Source organism: Furipterus horrens, unplaced genomic scaffold (genome assembly GCF_987537825.1).
Source record: "Furipterus horrens unplaced genomic scaffold, mFurHor1.1.pri manual_scaffold_3, whole genome shotgun sequence".
Taxonomy (NCBI): Eukaryota; Metazoa; Chordata; class Mammalia; order Chiroptera; family Furipteridae; genus Furipterus; species Furipterus horrens.
This window is the reverse complement of record NW_028327173.1, coordinates 137210460-137230698: the sequence shown is the minus strand read 5'-3', so window position 1 is coordinate 137230698 and position 20239 is coordinate 137210460. Positions and strand designations below refer to the sequence as shown.

Here is a 20239-nt window from a genome sequence, read left to right as displayed (position 1 = left end):
AGGTCTGTGGGGCAATGACAAAGAAAGCTGAGGAATTAGGACTCAGGGAGCCAGACTTTTCTCTTGTGTCAGAGAAAGGGTGATGTGGAAGAGCGTGTGACGCAGGGACAGGAGACGTTGCTGCCCCAGGGAGGCTGACCCTACCGGGTTAGAGTTCTTGTAAAGCACCCTTCTATTGTGTGCCCACTGGTGGCTATGGTAAACTGATCTTTGGATCCGGGACCAGGCTGGCTGTACACCTGTGTGAGTAAGACCAGGGCAAAGGTAACTGACGACTTGTCTGTGAGAAAACAGGCAATGATATATGGCAAAGTCGGGGATATATGGAACATTTTGGTTTCCATTTCTATAAGCTCTTGGTGACTTAAAGTGTTCCCATTTATCATATTAAAGACAGAAATGCCAGGATCCAATAGAGTAAATAAAAATCTGAACAAAATAATTTATGAAAACACAAAAAATATTCCAGATACTCGGTGCTTTCAAGCAAAGCCAATAACATCAGCACCAGATAATCTGAACATACAGGAAATTCATCAGGTGTCCTTGCGTGGGGAAAAATGAGTTAATGGCAAACACAAATTCTCTTTAATTGCAGCAGGTAGCTAAATTCCTTGGTTTGGCTAATGAGCATGGTGTGCGATACCTGCTCACAGAAGCTTCCTCTCTGGAATTGAGTGGAGTTTTAAACCTCTCTCGGGATAAAAGTAACTCCAACCCCTATTTAAATAGCAGTTATACTATGTCAAATAAGGCATGGAGGCAAGATGGGATGAGTTCATAGTACAGCTTGGGAAGCTGGATGTTCAGGGGAAAATTATGACTCTACCCTGTCCAGCTAATAGTCTCCACTTTCTCAAGAGCAAAATGACAACAACCACATCATAATAATACGAGACAATGCCCAGTATATTGCAAATAATCAATAAGTGATAGCTTTTCTAAATTATTATTATTGTTGTTGTTATTACTATCATAGGAATTTTGCTGTACTAACGCTTACATTATTATAAAGGGAAAGGGAAACAGCTTACCTGGGAAACAGGAGGTCTAAGAAACAAAGACCCAGGGAGACTTTTAGGATGATGCTCTCAGATCCTGGTGGGTTCCAGGAAATTAACATCAGGAAGGTTATTGCAAAGACCTTACTTGTAGTGAGGATATACCAGTGCTGACAAGTTCATCTTTGGAGCAGGGACCAGAGTGAATGTCCAGCCAAGTAAGTAGAATGGGGTGAGGGTGGACATTGACAACTAATTTTTCTTTGTCCAAGATGCTGAGTTGAGCCCAGGTATTTTCTTCTGTACTTAATGCCCCCGAAACATCCTTGGACTGGGACTTCAATAATCATGAGGCAGGTGATGAGCAAGTAGTCCCAGATCTTCCACATGAGGATCCAAAATACCACTGCCCTGAGCAGGGGTCTCTGCTCTGCTAAATTCTCAGCTTATTGAAATCTCAGCCTCCAGCCCAGGGCACTACAGCAGGATGGGACAGGAGGAAAAGTATTGAGCATACCAGAGACAAAACCTCAACACAAAAGAGCAGAAAGCCAGACTCTAAAGGGTGTGATTCTCTAGCCCTTGTGAGAAATCCGTGCTCCTCCAGTTGAACTAGAAGGTAGGACCAGTGAGTTTCTGTAATGGTGTCACCTACAGTGTGAATACCGGAGGAATGACTGGTAAACTCACATTTGGGAAAGGAACCCAAGTGTCCATAATATCTGGTGAGTCATCCCAGGTGGCATCATTTGCAACCCCATGGGCCAGTGTCACTAATCCTTCCTCTTGGGATATTGGTGATGACTATGGTGAGGCCAACTGTGGATGTTATAACTAATTGTCTTACAGAGACCTCTGTGAAGGGAGAAGGCATCATTATCAATCTTTAAAATCTGTGTTTCTCTAGATCAAACACATTAAAACTTAATTCTAATTGCCCAGTGGATACTTTTAAATGCCTTCCATGTGGCCATCACTCTATGAAATGTTAGACTGAGTATGAAGAAATCTAAGATAGACTCCTGATCTGGCCCCAAATAGTAAAAAACCTAGCAAAAGGGACAGAACTATTGTACATTCAGCAACCTAAGAACTATTTTAGTATCAACCAACTGATGATGTCAATAGGTATATTGGCAATTCAGAGGACTAGGGCCCTAGCTGTAAAGTTGGCCTAGACGGAGAAGGTTTTATGCAGTAGGAAGGGTTCATCGAGCCTGAAAGATGGATAAGAGCTGCATGAACAAAGGAGAGAAAGGGGGTCCCAGATGCAAAGAAAAGCAAGAAAGAGAACACGATCTTGAGAATAAATAAGGTACATGCATTTTGGCCTAAGTAAACACATCTGATAATAAAATTGGATAGAGAGAAAGGCAAGACATCTTCTTAAACAATGAAGGAAAGGAATACTAGAGCCTTCAAGAGAATACAGACAGTCAAGGCCATGGCCAGCCACTGGGAAACTGGGAATCCAGTTTAGAAATGCAGGTGGGATCTGAAGGTGAGGGACGAGCTCTTTCCATGGACAGCTCATTGCCTAGGGGGCCTCCCCTCTCCTTCCTCAGTGGGCTGTAAGAGGAATTACCCCATGCCTCAGAGGAGCAGAAACCCAAGGGTTTCTGTAATGGAGACCTTAGGAGTGGTATGATGGTGCTGCCTCCCGGTTGCGATTTGGCAAAGGTACCAGAGTTTCCATTATTCCTGGTAAGTCTTCCCAGGAAATGCAACCCTTTCCTGATGATCACTGGGGCCTCAGTGGAACTCAGAGTCAGTTCCCTTAACTCACATTTCTGAGTTCCTAGTGTCTAACGACAAAGCACAGATTTGGTGTAAGGGAGCTTTCAATTGCTGCTGTGCCCCTGGGGATCTAAAGCACTAGAGCATTGGGACATGTGCTTTTGTGGTTAGTTTTGAATTAAAATGAAAGGTCAGGATCTAGAATAGCTGAACTTCCAAATTGAACAGTTGATCCCAACTTGCTAACGCTGCCACTGGAGATATCATCAGTGGTAGGACATGTTTATCTTGCTAGGGTGAAACAGGACAATTCTCCCCCCAGGGCTGATAGCCCTCCAAATTAGAAGTGACTCATTTTTTGTTTTCACACAAAAATATTAAGGTTGCACCAGAGGTATGTGGGGGTAAAAGTAATATGGGGTTTTTAAAAATGAGGTTTAGAGATGAATACCCAGCTTCTTTGAGTGAAAAGTCTAATAAGCAGAAATTTTGCAAACCTGATGGTCACCAGCCCATGTATTTACTCAACAATTGTTTCTTGAGCACCTATATGTGGCAGAGGGATACACAGTAAACCAGAGACAGGCCTTTGCTGTCGCAGACCAGCATCCCAGGGAACCAATCTGAAGGGCTTGGTGCATATAAAGGACTTGAAAGCAGGAAATAAAAACCATGGCAGACCCTGAATGTCAGGCGAAGGAGTGTGGCCACTATTCTACAGGCAATAGGGAGTCCCCGAGTTATTTAAAACAGAAAGTGACCCAATCGGCTCCATGTTTTAGGCAAGTATTAATACTTTGGAGGATGCGCTCAAAGAAGACATTGAGAAGGGGACCAGGGGAGAGGGTGAGCGAGAGAGGAAATCAGAGGTAGGGAGGCCAGAGAGGAAAAACAACAGCAAAAATGCAGAGACGGAAATCCAAAGGGTATCAACTGGTAAAAACGGGAGGCGAAAAAAAGCTGAAAATCATGTCAATTCTTCCGACTTCATTTATTGCTATTTTACTTTGCTCTCTCGTTAGCAAAGCTGAGCAATTGGTCTGCCCCTGGTAGCCACCCCTCACAAACTTAAAGGTGGCTTTTAAGTCTCACACTGAGCCACTTTTGTCTTCCCTCAAGTCTCCTGTTCCGCGGCGTTGCTCTCCCCAGACCAACACTGTCCGACAGAACTCTCCATGACCGTGGAACTGTCCCAGCAATCTGCACTATCCCATACAGCGGCCACTCCCGCATGTGTCTGTTGACCTCTTAAAAAGAGGTTTTCGTTTTTAATTGAATTCTTAATTTTATTTAATTTTGGCTAACTGAAACTTAAGTAGCCACATGTGGCAAAAGACTATCATATTGGACAGTGTGGTGTTGACCTTCTCTAGGACTTAAGTGAGTTCACAGCCTCTAGGACTTAAGTGAGAGTTTAACCAGGACCCAAAGTTGGACATCTGGCCCTTACAGCCATCCCCACTCCCCACTAAGCTCAAACTGCATCTGGTGGCACCTTGTCTTCTGCCTTCTTGTTGGGGCCACCTTCTCTCAGCATCTCCCCACCCTTGCATGGCCCCCTTCCCAGTCCTGCCTGTGACTTCCACTGGTGACTGAAAAATCCATTGTGCTGTGTTGGTAGTGCTAATGGTTTCCCATTCCTCTCCTCCCAGTAAAAGATTTATGTCATAGGGCCTTAACCCATGGTGATGCCAGGACCCGCCGTATGTGAAGACTGGAGGGGAGCCGGCAGAATCCTTGGGGGCCAAAGCTTTGGATGTCCCTTACATGTGACCATGGACCCACCCCTGCTCTGCGGCTCCAGGGTTCTCCCCACCGGCAGGCAGTTCTGCCTCGGCTCAGCATCCCAAGGCCATGTCAAGGGCTGATTTCCCAAGTTTTGGGGTCTAGCTGGATGTCTGCATTGCCAGGCCACCCTGGCTGGCTCAGCAAGTGGGGTGCATCAGTAGCCTGAGAAGCCTTGTATGCATGGTGAGGAGCTGTGGGAGCCAAGAACCACAGGGGCAGGAAGCTGTAGTCCCAACCCTGCTGTAAGCTCTCTGGGTGGCCCTAACCTATTAATCCTCCCTGCAAACCTCTGCCTCTTCCTCTAAAGGCAGGAGGTCTGCAAGAATAAACAATGAGTTGCATTAAAAACACAAAACCCTAAGGCAATACTGAAAAATGATTCTCAGCACTGAGGAAGAGCCTTTAGCTTCCTGGAGGTGAAGAGTAGAAACTGTGTATTTACTCGGTAGCACATTATGGTGGCAATATCCTGGGAGTGTCAGTAGCTACAATTACTTACATCTGTTCAATACTTCACAGTTTATTAAATATAATTTTATATGGAGAAAGTCTCATTTGTTTCTCAGAGAAAAGCCTGGTTAGGAAAGTGGATGAGGCGACATCCTCGCCTTAGAGATGAAATCCCTGAGATTTAAGGGGCGGTGGTGACTTGCTCAAGGCCTTGTATCTGGTAAATGGGGGAGCCAGGGCTTGGACAGAGGGGTTTTGATTTATAGTCCAAAACTGTTACAGATGTGAGAAATCTCCTGGTGGTGTGCCCCATCTTCTGAGTTAATTCCAGCCGATCATAAACTGCCAGGTCCCATCAATGCCCAACCTAAGTGTGGGAGACCAACCCAGATTTCAAGATGCAGGGTTAGCTTTGCTGGACCCTTTTTCTACGCTCGGTTTGTCCTGCCAGAGCTATGTGTTTACTAAGCCTGCTAGGCTTTTGAAGCAGTTCCCATTGAGTAGAAGAATGAGCAGTATCATTAAGTGGGCCTTCATTTCAGGTTTCCTTGAATGGCAGGCAGGCAGGGCCTGGCGAACAGCATTCACTGAGAGCCTGGCCTCTTGTGTCCCAGTCTGTTGCAAGCAGCCAGTTTCTAGAATGTTCTTTCCTGTCTAAAGCCTGAGAGTGTCACTTGCCAGCCCCACAGAGCTCTGCTCTTGCCCATCGCTGGCCTCTGAACTCAGGCCCGGGTTGGGGCAAAGAGGGAAACAAACATCCCCTAACGCAGCTCCTTTTGGCCCACAGATATCAAGAACCCTGACCCTGCCGTGTACCAGCTGAGAAGCCCTAAATCCAGTCACACTTCTGTCTGCCTCTTCACCGATTTTGATTCTAAAATCAATGTGTCCGAACTCACAAGGCCCTCAGCGTCCGGCTCAGACAGCCCAGTGTTTGGCTGGAACAGCACGACACTAGACATGAGGGGCATCGGTCCCAAGAGCAACGGGGCCCTGCACTGGAGCGACAGCACAGATTTTAGATGTAACGACACCTTCTTCAACCAGCCCTTCTACTCCAACTCAGGTGAGTGCAGCCCTGGCATCTGTGCAAGCTGCACCTCTTCCCTGCCGGAGGCCTGGCGTCGAAAGACTGCTGTGACTGGTGGCCTCAGCCGCCAGTTGTCAGCAAAGCCCCCTCACCTGCTGGTCACTGAGCACCAGTGAGCCCCATCCTCAGGCCACCGAATGTCCTGGGCAGGAAGAGACAGGGAGAAGATGGCAGGAGAGGGCACTGGCTCTCCGTGTCACCCACCCTGAGTTCCCACCCCCCTGTCCCTGCTGGAGCTGTTTGCCCCTCAGTGCTCTTCCAGGCACCATTCTAATGCCCTTCTCCAAGTTATCTCCCCTGTAGTGGGGGGGGGGGGGGACCTATGGAGGTCTGAGTCAGGAGCTTAGTGAGAAAGGAGAGCCGTAGGAAATGAGAGGGAAGAAGTAGGCAAGGGCCAGATCATAGCGCCGACCCCCCGGGTCATGAGAGAGCAGATACTATTCCAATTACAGTGAGAAACTATCATCTGGCTTTAAGCAGGGAAATGACATCTAATTTACTTTTTTAAAAGAGCTCTCTGCTGAGTGGAGATTGGATTGCAGGAGTAAGAGTGGAAGCAGAAAGGAAGCTAACGCAGCAGAGAGAGGATGGAGGCCAGGTCTGGGTGACAGCAGGGCAGTGGAGTGGCCAGCACTCGTTGGGACTCAAAGGTAGACCCATGCAAGGACGAGAAGGAAAAGAGGGTGTCAAGGGAAGTGCCTGGATTTTATGCCTGAGCAGCTGAGTCGATGATGGTGCCATTGACTGAGGTGGAGAAAACAAAGGCACAAATTTGGGGCGCAAGGGTGAAGACTTTGTGGACCACGTGAAAGCATCTAGACCTCTTACGGCACTTGTCACTGTGTGTGTCTCATTGCCTCTGTCAGATTCCAGCCAAGGGCAGGATGTGTGTCTGATGGTTCCTTTTGGCCTTGTGTCCTGTAACAGGAACTTCGCACAACCAGTGTTTGTTAAGTGAATAACTTGGTGCCCAGAAGCCAGGGTGTTGGCCCTGCCAGGGCAGGTGGCTCTCCCCAGCAGGTGCCCATATGTGACAAGTTCCCCCTGTGGAAAGTCTGTGAACCCTCACTTGCCCAACTCCTAGGAGGTCTAGAGTGGGAGAGTCAGCACACTCTAAAGAAAATTTCTTTTTTTCTCCTTTTAGAAATTTCCTGTAATGCCACGTTGGTAGAGACAAGCTTTGAAACAGGTAAGAGAGGGGTCTATCCTGGCTTTGCACAGGTTTGGGGGAGCAATGAACCCACAGTAACCCTGCCTGGCTAGGGCAGGTGGGAGGGAATTCATGGATGTAGGAATGAAGTTATGAGGAATGGGAACAGCAGTTCAAGCCCTAGTCAAAGCTGCCTGGGGTCATTCTTGAATCCCCAGGTTCTTCTCAACATCTCTTAATTTTCTTTCCCACTCTGAGTACTTTGAGGGTGAGTCGCTAGTTTCACACGACCAACGGCTCACTCCCAGGCTTCTGTATTCCTTTCAATCACTCCACTGCCAGGAGAGCCAACAAGAGCTTCTGGGTGGCCCAGCTGTGAAATTTTGATGCGCTTACTAGCTCAAGGGTTCATGTATAGCCCTAAACTTACCAAGTCACCCTTGGGGACAGTTGCCCTCCATAGCCAGGGGGTTTTGCCTTCTTTCAAGAACAGCAGAAGAACTCATGTAGGAGGTGATCTTATCTCTCAAGGATCCCCACCACTCCTCACCACCTCCCCTGGGCCCATATTCAGTTCCACTTGAGCTGTGTGTGAGTCATCCTTCTTATGGTTCAGCCACTAGATTCTCACTAAGGGGCCCAGACCCAAGGGATTACAATAAGTTCTGAGCACCCACCTCATCCCTATCCGCTGAGGAGCTCAGAAATAAAATAAGGACTAGGTGCAGTTGGTGTTTTCACTTTGAAATGAAGTACTGTGGATCCCAAGGAATGTACAAATACGTTTATAAGGGGATGTGCACAGAAGCTCAAAGGGAGAGGTGCTGAAGCCCACCCACCCCGCTTTCAGGAAAGCCTTGGTATGAGGGTGCCGTGCAGACCTCTGGTGTGCATGCTTTAACCGCTTCGGCCTCTTGGTTTTGCAGATATGAACCTAAACTTCCAAAACCTGTCAGTGATCGGGCTCCGCATCCTGCTCCTGAAAGTGGCCGGTTTTAACCTGCTCATGACACTGCGGCTGTGGTCCAGCTGAGGTGAGCGGGCGTCTCAGCCAAGGGAGGGGTATGAGGGTCTTGGGGTGGGTCCCCAAGCTCTGAAAGCAAACCTGCCCTCAGGGTCTTCTTTTTTTAGGTGCTAAGTCTGGGCCCACCAAAATCCTCCATTTTTTCCTGTTAGGAGCTCTTCATAACAATGGCCTGGAACATTTGTACAGCACAAAACACCCGTTGGGTGACAGTAGTCACCTTAGTTGGGCCATGTCTCCCCCACAAAGTACAAACAGTTGTTATTATCTTCATTTTGAAAATGAAGAAATGGAGGCTAAGTAACATCAAGAGCCACACACTAATGAGTGAAAAAAAAACAGAAATTCAGGCCCCTAAGACACACTTATACCACTGAAAAGCCTAATGGGGCTCCCAGTTCCTTTCCTTGTGTCCTGTGCCTCCAATATAGTGAGACGATATTATACTCATTACCCTTCATCCTGGCTAGAGTCTCCACACCCACTTTCCCCAGTGACCCTGGGCATCCTGCTAACTGCATCCCATTCCACCAACATCAAAAAGAACTCCAGGGTCCATTTGCCCCTAGAACTCTACAAATGGAGGCATCTCCATCACATCCCTAACTCTCCTGGGTCTGTCTCCTCGGTATCCAGCCTGACATCTGTTCTTCCTCATCCCAGGTCACCAAGAATGTGAGAGCCCGATGCTCCTTGCTCCTTACCGCCCGCCTCTCTCACAAGCAGAGAGACGCACTCTCGGCCTCCAAGGAGGAGAAGTCTCCCTCTGCCTCTCGGGCCCCACTGGCAATGCCACCAGCTGGATCCTACAAGATATTTGTGATCAAGATGCTGACAAGCTGCCAAACGCTGCTGCCACTCCTTCTGTCCCCTCACTGCTGCTTGTCACTACCCAATGTCCCTGGGAAAGCCAGGGCTGCTGTAGCCCCTCCAGGCTGTAGAGACACCTCCTACCCCTCCCGAGGCTGTCTCTAATGTCTCACTGGGTGATGGATCACCAGGGGGTTCTCTTGGGTTCTAGCTCCTAGAGAATATTGTGAGGAGCTTTCTTTTTTTTTTTTAATATTGTTAAAAAAGTGTTCATGAAGAAATACATATCACCCTTTTCCCCAAGATGTGGGGGAAATTATCTCATTAACTAGACCCTGCTATGCTGTGTATCTGAGCTACATTGTATATTCCGCTGCCCTGGCTTCATTAAAAGTGATTTGGAAAAACAGAGACTGTGCTCCTGTTTGACCGCATTTGGTCGGGGTCATGTTCAGCTTGCTGTTTGTTGATCACTAGCTGGGCAGAAGGAAACCAAGACATTTGTCCATGATGACATTCAGGGAGCAGAACCCAACTAGCTGCTTATGTCAACCTCTTCCTGGAATAACCTCTAAAAAATTCTGCTTGGAAGGCAGTGCTGGGGCCCAGGCAAACCCACTTAAAAGCTTGAGTCCCTGCTCTTCCATTTTCACACCACACCGCTGGGCCACTGTGGCAGGAGGCCCATGTGCATGGGTGGTAGTGACCTGTAGCTGAAATTTGGCAGACAGGGACCACACAGCAAGTATCCCCAAAATGCCACCCACTGTCTCCTGCCCCCCCCAGGAGCATTCCCTTTGCCTTTCCTTTCAGACTGGATTCCCATAGAAACTACATTGCCCCACAAATTCATGGCTGGGGACCACCCACTACTCCACCACCTGGGTCCCAACCCAGTGCCCAGCCCCTTAGGATGTCCAGTCTAGGAATGGCAGGGTGGGGCTGGAGGGAGGGAGGTTGTGACCCTAGCTGACTTTATATCCCCACCATCCTGGATGTGAGGATAAGAAAAGGGGAGATGAGCTCTCTCCCCTTGAGCCCAGGGACTAAGCCAAGCAGACTAGAGTCTCAAGACCCCCTGGAGGACAGGAAGTGGGATTCCCTGGGGTCCTAGGAAACTCCTGAGCCTCCTGATGCCTGACACCTTCCCTCATGCCACAGAAGCTGATAAGAACGCCCCACAGAGGTCACTCAGCCATCCCCCTCACAAGCACTGCTATCAACACTAAAGCCTAGTGCTTGCCAGTTCCCAGGGGTCAGAGGGCATCCTGTCCTCAAATACCTCTATGGTTCACCCACGTGTCTCTGACTCCATCAGCCAGAAACATGCAAATCCTTCCAGCTACAATTCAGGCCTGCTTCTTTTCACAGGGACAGAGCTACCTACTCAGTGAGTGACCTAGCATATCCCTCCTCTCCATAAGCCCCAGGCTCACCATCTATAAAAGGTCACTTGGGACTGGAGGCTGCCTCCAGTTCCATGCACCGCTGACTCGGTGGCCTTTGTAGAGCTCAGAACTACCATCCATGTCCCGGTCAGTCCTGCCAAGCATGATCACAACCCCCAGTTCTCTCTGAGCCACTTCATCTGCAGTCAAAATACAAGTCCCTTTAAAGATCACTACTAGGAAAAGTCTCCATGGAAATCTCATCACAGCAGTTCACTCACACATAAGGGAACAGGACCCTCCTTCTCCAAAGCAGGATCCCCCACCTGTGGGGAACGCGAAGCTGCCTACTCATCAATCTGACACCATGCCAGAGATTCCACCATTGGTGGTTTCTTTTAATTAATTCTCTTTCCCATATTAAATGAAAATGCCCCTGAGAGGGTTAACAGAGCAAGTGTTTATCAACCATTAAAAACTTAGGACAGACTAGTTGTTGTTGTTTTTCCTCCTAAAATGGTAATTCACTTTGGTCTGCATGCAAAAAACCAGGGGAGGGGTGCAGGGAGGTGAGAGTTGGTTGCAAAGATCCTGAAGCTGAAGGGGATACAGGGTCTTGGGACAGGGACCCTGCAAGGCAGTAAAGGGGGCAAAGACAGACCGCTCCAAGAACCCTGGAGGAGCCCAGACTACAGGAGGCCAAGGGAGCTTGGGAAGCAGTGCCGGCCCCAGAGTCCTCAGAGGACAGGCCCCAAAGTCACTGAACTCCTGGGGCCACCCAAGGACCTATGAGGTGGTATGGCAGTGACAGGATCCACCCAGACCCTGCCCACGGTGAGCATGACAAGGCCTCGGGCAGGAAGGAGGTCATCTGGACATCAGGGTCAACACTGCTCCCTAAGAAGTTTCCATCTCAAACCAGAAAGAATTTCTCTTGAATCTGAAACCGGGTCCGAAAGCAGACTAGGGGCGGTGCAGAGATGCCACTCAACTTTGTCCACTCTGTTTTCACACCTAGCCCCACCGAGGATGTCCAGGGGAATTCAAGTGGCCTTGTGAGGAGGCCCCAGGGAAGGAGTCCTGTGCTTACTGGGAGGGTCAGCAGAGCCCTCAGTGCAGTAAGGACCAGGCATTGTTCAGCCTGGAGGGGAGAGGTCGCTGAGGAGACCTGAGGACACAGTCACCAGGTCCACACGGAGGCCCTGACATGAAGAGCCTCAGTCCCCATGAGCAGAGACCAGCTCCAAGGAGGAAAGCCACTGCCCCAGCCGAGCACGTGTCACCAAGGCCAGTTACAGAGTGGATTTCTCTGGTCAGAAGCACTACTGCCCCAAAAGGCTTAACCTCAGGCCACCTGGAGGCAGAAGAATGGACCAAATGACTTCTCATGAGCTCAGGCCTAAGATGCTCTGACACTTCACCCGGAGAACTGCCCTCCAACTGCAGTTGGAATTACAGGCCAGTCAAGAGAAGGTCAGACTAAGCAGTATGTGCTTCAGGAAGACCTGAGTGAGGTCTTCAGACCCCTCTGCCCACCTTTGGAGAGGCAGCCATCTGGGTCTTGAAGGGTTGTTTATCTTCTTGGTTTGCAATAAAATTAAACTACCCTGGAGTTACATGTTAAGCCCTTCAGAGATACCACCTTAGTTGTCAGGTGACATCTCAGCAAGAAAGTCCACTAGACTGTGTGCACTTGGGATGGGAAGTGTACCTTACTCATCCATGTGTCTGCAATGCCTAGCACAGTGCCTGGAACACAGCGCATGCTAAATATACACTTAACCAGTGAAAGCATGAATAATGATTAGTATGGTTGGGCACTGAGGAGGGAGCCACGCTGGGTGGGGGGTGCATAAGAGAAGGGAAAGCTGCCCTGGCCGGACAGCTCAGTTGGTTGTCATCCCTATACACCAAGGAAGCGGGTTCAAAGGCACATACAAGAAGCAACCAATGAATGTATAAATAAGTGGAACAACAAATCAATGTCTCTCCTCCACCTGCTTCTCTCTCTAGAATCAATGAATTAAAGAGAGAGATGGAGGAGCACGTGGGATTAATAGAGGAGATGACCTGGTGAGCCTCTCTTCCAGTTTTGCCAGGAGCTAAGAGTAAGCTCTCAAGAACTATCAGGAGAAGTAAAGCCTCAGTGATGACCCCTTGGCCAGTGCAGCCCCACGCGGGCTCATCCCATACAGCCTGGAGGACAGTTAGCCTGGGAAAGCACACAGGGCATTGGGAGTCAGAGCTCTGGGCACCATGGGGCCACGCCAAGGTCCAGGGCTGAGGGTCCTATTACTATCCCACCTCTCTTTCTCCGCGTCCTGTCTCAACACCCCTTCCTCCACCTGCTTCCAGGAGCAGTGAGCGGACCTGGGGGAAGCCAGCTGCCTGGAGACTCAGTGCTGTCTTTTCGTTACTAAGTACACTGGTTGATGAGGACACGCACCACGGGCCGCCAGGGTCCTGCCGCCGTGTAAGGCCACCTGATTTACAGGCTTCATTTCACCCAGACACACACATGCGTATGGTTTCCGATGAGTGTCACACGGAGAGCTATATTTTGAAATTAATAAACAGGTCAGACATTGAGTCAGTAGCCAGAAGTAGGACAGGAAGTGGAAAAAAGTCTCCCACTTCCCTCCAGGTGTTTGGGGGCTTGGGGCGGCCCCCTCCCATTTCCATGACGTCATGGTTGCCAAGAGGGGCAAACAGGGCCCCCTTTGAAGCTCTCCCGCAAAAGCCACATCCTCTGGAAAGAAGAGTTAAAAATACTGAGCTGGAGATACCATCGCCCTAGGCCACGTGCCGAGGCCACGTGGGCTGCACCGTTACACCACCAACCGCAGGTGCGACAGGAAGGCCACCACGCTGGGAGGGGCTGACAGCCCCCACCCCCACCCCGCGCAGAGTGGCAGCCCCACCTAGCAGCAGGGTGAGAGGTGCTGCACACATCACTGCCGAGAGGCCTCTCCTGACCCGCCTCTGCACCCCATCTGAGCCAAGCCCTAAGATCAAACCTTGATCTCACCTAAACCCTGGCTCAACAGAGGACAGGCCCTCAGTACTTATGTCCACCCCACCTTCCCCTAGGAGCTGTGGGGGCCACAGCTGACCCACAAACACAACGGGAGCTAGTTCTCCGAAGGAGGCTTCCATTCCAGGCGAGGATGGCGTCATGAGTGATGGCCCTGACTGATGTCCGCTTCTCAGAGACCAGAATAGCAGAATTCAGGACAGCAGCAGGCAAAGGGCCTAAAAGCTGAGACCAGAATCCAAGACCCGCAAAATGCCTGACTTGGACATCCTGCACTGTGGTAGTGCCCTTAGCCATCCACCTGGGGGCAGCAGCGCTCCACCAAAGAGGCCTCCTTGTCCCTTAGTCTGTTCCTGCTGGGGATGGAAAGCCCCCAAAGCTTAGGAAAACCTCTTCTCTTTTCCAAGGAAAATAAAATGCCATGTAGCTCTTATTCTGCAAGACCTTGTCCTTTACCAGTCACTGCACTGGGCTTCCGGTCCGTGTAATCCTGTCCATCCCACGGAGGAGAGAGGGGTCTGGGTCAGGCCCCGCAGGCAGCAGGGGGCACTACGTGCCCAAGATCACCAAGCTTGCTCCTACAGAGTGCTGGAAGGGAGCCTGCAAAGGGGCTGGGGAGCCCTGCTCCTTGGGGAAGCGGAGTCACAATCAAGGAGCCTGAGCTGGGGTCCGGGATCTATCCCTTTCCTTGGCCTATGCCCTGGGCAGGTCACTAACCGTCCACAGCCTCGGTCTCCCAGTGCGGTCAACGCTCTCTCCTAGGGTAGTCAAGAACAAGGCTTTCTGTCCCACTGCATACTAGCCATGTGCCAGACGCCATGCTAGGCTCTGTACGAACTGTATAACTCCACACAGATGAAGTTCAAGAACAGGCAAAAGTAATCACCAGCATTGTTGCCTCTGGAGTAGAAGGATTGACTCCAAGGAGTACAATGGATCCTTCTGGGTGGTGCAATGTTTTGTACCTTGATCTGGGTGGTGGTTACACGGGTATATATACACATGTCAAAATGCGTCAAACTGGACGCTTAAGATTCATGCATGTTAGTGTATGTAAATTATATCTCAATAAAGTACTGTTCCCTTTAAATACGCATGCAGTTTCTGTCCTTAAGGAGCTAACATTCCAGTGAGGACCTGCGCGTGAGAGGTATCAGACTGTGATTGCATGGTGGAGGTTTTTGTTATTATATTTTGGGGGTGAGTCCCAAGGCAGAAATCCAGAGAACCAGTTGTTATGTGTAAGTTTCACTGCCCCTCACTAGCCTTCTCTCCTAGGGCTTTTAATTTTTCTGAGTCCCAATTTTTCATCAATCATACAGATGTAAAAAGTAGCCCACATCAGTGTTGTCAAAGGGATTCAGTGTGAAATGCTCAGTAAACAAAAATGCAGATCATACGGAATACCCAGAAAGATGAACTGTGATCCTACATGCACATCAGCTGGGCTGGGTCAGACTGGACCATCCTGGTGAAATAAAAGTGCGGCTTCCCCTTAACTAAGCCAGTCAGCCTCCACGTGCGCTTAGGGCTCCAGGACCCATCAATGCATCACTGTTTCCCAGAGTGGATGGCCTTTCCTCCCTTCACTCTGGCCCCAGGAGTTTCCGGGAGAGCTTGATGGGAGTAATTATAGAACCGGGGGACACTGGCAAGCCTGTGGCCAAGTTTCTGACAAAAGCCAGCACTCCTGGCCCCCCAAGCATGCCAGACCTCCCTGGGACCTCACTACCTCATCCCTGAACACTGATTTCTCATCTTCCTTCTTACCATCTGGTGGCCTCTCTGCCTTCAGAGGGCCCCCTTGACCCTGGGCAGGACGAAAAGTCTGAAAGCATGACTCCAGACCTCTACAGCACCCTCCCAGAGGGCAGTTTCTCTGGGCGGCCATCCTCACTCAGGCCAGTGCCCTAATGGCTGAGGGTAGGGGTTCACCACCTTTGGGAAGAGGGGAGCCCAGTCTGCTCTGGAAATGTGGTCACACTCCCATTCACGAGGCAGTAGGATCCAGGGGTGAGATCCCTCCCATTTTCAAAGCCTTTCAAAAATCTCACTGAGAAGCAGAAAGAAGTGCCTGTCTACCCTTTCCCTGAACCACCCACATAAAAATTTAGCAGAGGAAAAAAGAAAATATTAGCCCTTGCTTCCCCTTGATGTCCCAAGTTATTCCAGTGATTTACCAAGGACGTGAAGGGGGTGACATCCTTATCTAGATTCTTTATGAATATCCTGCCTCTGTATACCACCAAAGTAAACATCTCTTGATTGTCTTGGTAAATCTTAGTAGTAAGCAGATTATTACCTCCCCCTCTCACAAATGAGAAAACAGGTGAAGCGGTCTGCCCGGTATCACGGTGCACTAGGCTCACGTCAGCACTGGACTCAGATGCCCTGGCTTTGCATCGAGCACTCTGGACACCAAATCCCAGGTGCTTCCAGCAGCTGTCATAAGTGAAGGAACATGAATGGACCGGGGTCTCAGAATTCCCCCAAGACCTGTATCTGGGATTCTCCCTTCCCTCTTCTGTGACTCTACACCTACTTGATCCCCCTTTAGGGTCAGATTAGAATGACGAAGCAGAGCCCTGAACATTCTGGAGGCACTCCTTCAATAAAAGTTGAGGTTACTAGTCTCCCGAGGCAACACTTTTTGCACAGGCAAACTCCACTACTCACTCATCTGGCAGTGGGAGGCAGTGAAGTAATATTAGACACACTCCCAATGGCTGGTCCCATGGCTCTTGCTCAGGTGTTAGATCTCAGCATAAATGTCACCTGCTCAGAGGTCTTTCAGGACAACTGTATCTAAGCAGCTCCCCCCCAACCCCATTTAAGATCACATCATACTGTTTATTTCCTTCACTCCATTTACAACAATAGGAGTCTACCTATGCTAATTGGGCTCTCATCCCAACTAGAATTTGAGACTCAGAAAAGGGAGGTACAATATCCCTTCTGATCACCTCTGTATCTCTAGTACCTTGTACAGAACAGGCACTCAAATATTTTTCAACTAAATGGTGTAGTAGAAAGAATGCACTCTTTCACTAGAGATTTTATTAATGCACTGCAACTAGATTGGAGTAAAATATTGATAACTGTTAGAGCTGAGTGTGGGGTGGGGTATGTGGAAGTTTATTTTACTCATCTCGTGCGTGTGTGTGAACATTTCATTAATAAGTGGTCAAAAACAAAATTGTTCATCTCAGGAATTTAATAAGGCAGAGCAGACCTGAATAGCAGACGCTAATGGGGGCTTCTAGAGAGGTCTCTCTCCTCCAGGAAAGAAGGCCTGTCATTGGCCACCAGGGTCCTGCAGCTGAAAGCCACTAAAACTGGATGTGCTGCTGAGGGAGAAAAGTAATATGCCTGGAACAGTTCCCAGCACTTCTGTTGGCTGCTGTGAGAGTACTGAGACATCAGAGCAGTTACATGAACAAGGTACTTTCACTTACATTTTGTTGGGACAACCGTGTGAAGTATTATTATCCCCATGCTTATTATTTTATTGCATTCAAAGCCTAATTCAAATGCTTTGGAATCAGAGGGAAATAAGATTGCAACCCTAACACTTGCAAACTGAGTTTCTATTTCCTCATCTGGAAAAGAGCACCACCGCCCTACCTCATGGGATTCTAGGAAACATAAATAACAGGAGGATGCACTCCTGTGTCAGATAGTCAGTGTTAGCACACTCGCCCTGGACAGCAAAGGCCGTTCTTGTCTTTTATTTTCCCATGCACGATAGTGCATAGTGTCTAGATGCCTAATTATTTGCAAAATTTTGGAGACAAAACAAAAGGTCAATAGACAAAATAAGTGACAGAACAAGTCCTTAAGTTAACACCTTCACATCAAGCCAAGTACTTTCTGCAACACCAGGCTGCCTCTCTGGTGGCTTAAATATACACCTTTTTTACCCTATTGACATTTAAGTTGTGCGTGAGCTTGGACCCACCTGTTAATTTGGTGAAGCAAATAAAATATTTTCTTTACTTCTTTGTAAGCTTCCTCCTCTTTTATTCTCATTCCCTCATCTAAAATCCCTGTTCGGGGAAGTGTTGTTTTCCCACAGGAAAAATCTATTTTTTGTATCTAAGTTTTTAAAAATAAAATGTATTTAGGAAGTTATATAGCACCGAAACTTTAGTATAGATGCCCAGAGCTGCAAACCACCAAGCTGGGAGGAGCAAGGTCACACTGCGTTTGCACACAAGCTCCCCAGCCTCTAGTGACTGGCCGGTGCTAGCTTGCTGAGCCTCCATAACCAGCGAAGAGGTCTCTGGGAGCTCCCCAAGTATTACCCAACCATCATAACAAAAGTGCTTTGAAGCACAAAGATGAAAAGATGTGATCAAAGAGGCCAAAGGTGTAAGCTGCTAGTTTCCATGTGATGGAGACAGGAAATGTGTGGGCAGGAGGTGCTCAGGGCTGGGCTTCCCACCCCTGCGAAGATTGGCAGAGCACAGACTATGTACAGTGCTTGTGGCAAATGGCTTCCTGCCCCACAAAAGAGCACAGAAAATAAAAATAAACCCACCCATAAATGTGTTGAGCTAGAGGCAGCAGGAAATGCTAAGGTGCACCTCACTTTCTATCCCATTGCACTCAAAATCCACTTGCTCACATGCTGTATTAAGCACCCATGTGTAAGGCCCTTGGGGCGGCATCATTACAACACAACCAGTGGGCATTAAAAAAGGCCCAGGGACAGGAAGAGGCATCTAATGAACAGATGACCCATCCTGGGTCAGTGTCTCTCATCTACCATGTCTTTAGCTACTTCAGCTAAAAGAAAACACCTAAGAATCAGATGGGAGAGGGGTGAGGGTAGGGGGTAATGCTTTTTCTTTTTAAGCTCGAATGAATAGTCCCACAGCTAGTTCTTTTGTATGTAGAGTTGAGAATGAATCACTGAGCAAGTCAACAGAGGCCTAAAAAAAATTTAAAAATTAAAGAACTCAGTTGTAATGAGCTTTTAACTAAATTTAAACTCAAGACTCCAAAAGCAGTCCAGAATCTTCTGCCCAATGGCAAAGAGTGAAAAGACACAGCAAAGACAAATGCTTCCTACTGATTGATGCTAACTGGCTCGGGTGAATCACCTCAGAGACAAGAGCTAATCCAATAAATGGGAATTCAGCATTTGCCCCATGTATCTCTTTTATTCAAAACACCGGTTTATCAATCTAGACTAAAAATAATCCAGAAGCTTCCCAATAAAGCTATATGATATCTGTATATAAAAGCTTTAAGGCAAATTAAATTGACCAATCATAATTTTAGTGAACTAGTATCCCTGGGAATGGCAAACCATGGCTCAGTGACCAACAGCCTGCTTTTGTCAAGTTTTACTGAAACATAACCATGCCCATATACTTGAGAAATCACTACATACTCCTGATCTAGAGCTGTTCTCAAACTTAGCTGTGTCAAAGTTACATGGAGAGCCAATAATCACAGAAGCACAAGCTTTTTACCAAGTTTCCAGGAAATTGTGAGATACACCAAAATTTGAGAACCACTGCTCTAGATCATCTGCAAACTTTAATGCGCATATAAGTTACCTGGGAACCACGTCAAAATAAATATTCTGCTTCAGTAGGGTCTGGGGAAGGGCTTGAGTCTCCTTTTCCAGTAAGTTCCTAGGTGGTATCAGTACTGCTGGTAAATGGACTACATTTTGAGTAGCAAGAACCCAGATCAATGCTTCTCCAACTTGGCTGCACATGAGAATCACTTGGGTAGCTGTGCGAAGAACAGATGCCACCCTCAATGATTTTTACTCACTTGCTCTGGGTTGTGACCTGGGCAATGAGATTTCGCCCTTACGCTCCCCAAGGGATTCTACTGTGCAGCCATGTGGGAGACCCTCTGAAGCACAACCCATCATCTCAGTAGTCAGCTCAGTTTAAATAGCAGAATCCTCAGCACAGCTTGTTTATTTCCTCTGTACAGCACCCCAAACAGAAGTAGGGCTGCTAGTATGATACACATAAATATGCCAAGCTGTGTCCTCAACTCTGATCCTAGGCAAGTCACAAATTTGAGCTTCAATTTCTCCATCTAATGAGGATTGGAACCCCTGAGATAATCAATCGCAAGAATAAAATGAGAGTATTTGTGAAAGTGGTTTGGAAAATACTGTATCCTATAAATAAGTATATGAACAAAATCCCCACTCTTTGCACTCTGTTCACACTGCCTACGAGATACATACAAGCTCTGTGCAGGAAGAGCCCTGCCACTGTTAATATAACAAAAATGGTTTGTGCGACATCAATGAAACCTGGTGGTCAAGGAGAATGGACTAGAGTGTGCATGTGTGAATAACGATGACTTCACTGTACTAGTCAGTGGGGCAGTAGACGCTGTTGAGGGAGCATGCGTACTGTGTGGCCGTCACATTCAAAATGACTGACCAAGTAGAGCAATGAATCTGCATCAAATTTTGCATTAAGCTTGAACATTCCTCCACAGAAACTATTTGAATGGTTCAGAAGGCCGCAGCTATGGGCAAATGGTGACTGGCAGCTTCATCATAACACGCTTGCTCATGCATCATGTCTCAAGCACTTTTTTGGTGAAACATCAAATTACCCAGGTTACTCAGCTCTACTGCAGCCCAGATTTGGTGCCCTGTGACTTCTGGCTTTTCCCAAAACTAAAATCACCTTTGAAAGGGAAGAGATTTCAGACCATCGATGAGACAAGGTAGCTGATGGCAACTGGGAGAACTGTATGAGGTCCCAAGGTGCCTACCTTGA

At 48.2% G+C, this 20239-nt stretch overlaps 1 protein-coding gene across 1 annotated transcript in view; it reads left to right on the top strand.

Annotated features, from left to right (window-relative positions):
• The window catches only part of LOC150016094 (T cell receptor alpha chain MC.7.G5-like), a 242803-nt gene extending 233344 nt beyond the window's left edge, over positions 1–9459 (top strand). The window contains exons 4-7 of the mRNA XM_090270301.1: positions 5764–6042; positions 7211–7255; positions 8143–8250; positions 8904–9459. Coding sequence (XP_090126427.1) covers positions 5764–6042; positions 7211–7255; positions 8143–8249 — 431 coding nt within the window. The 3' untranslated portion in view covers position 8250; positions 8904–9459. The remainder of the gene's footprint in view (positions 1–5763; positions 6043–7210; positions 7256–8142; positions 8251–8903) is intronic.
• Positions 9460–20239: the final 10780 nt, after the last annotated feature.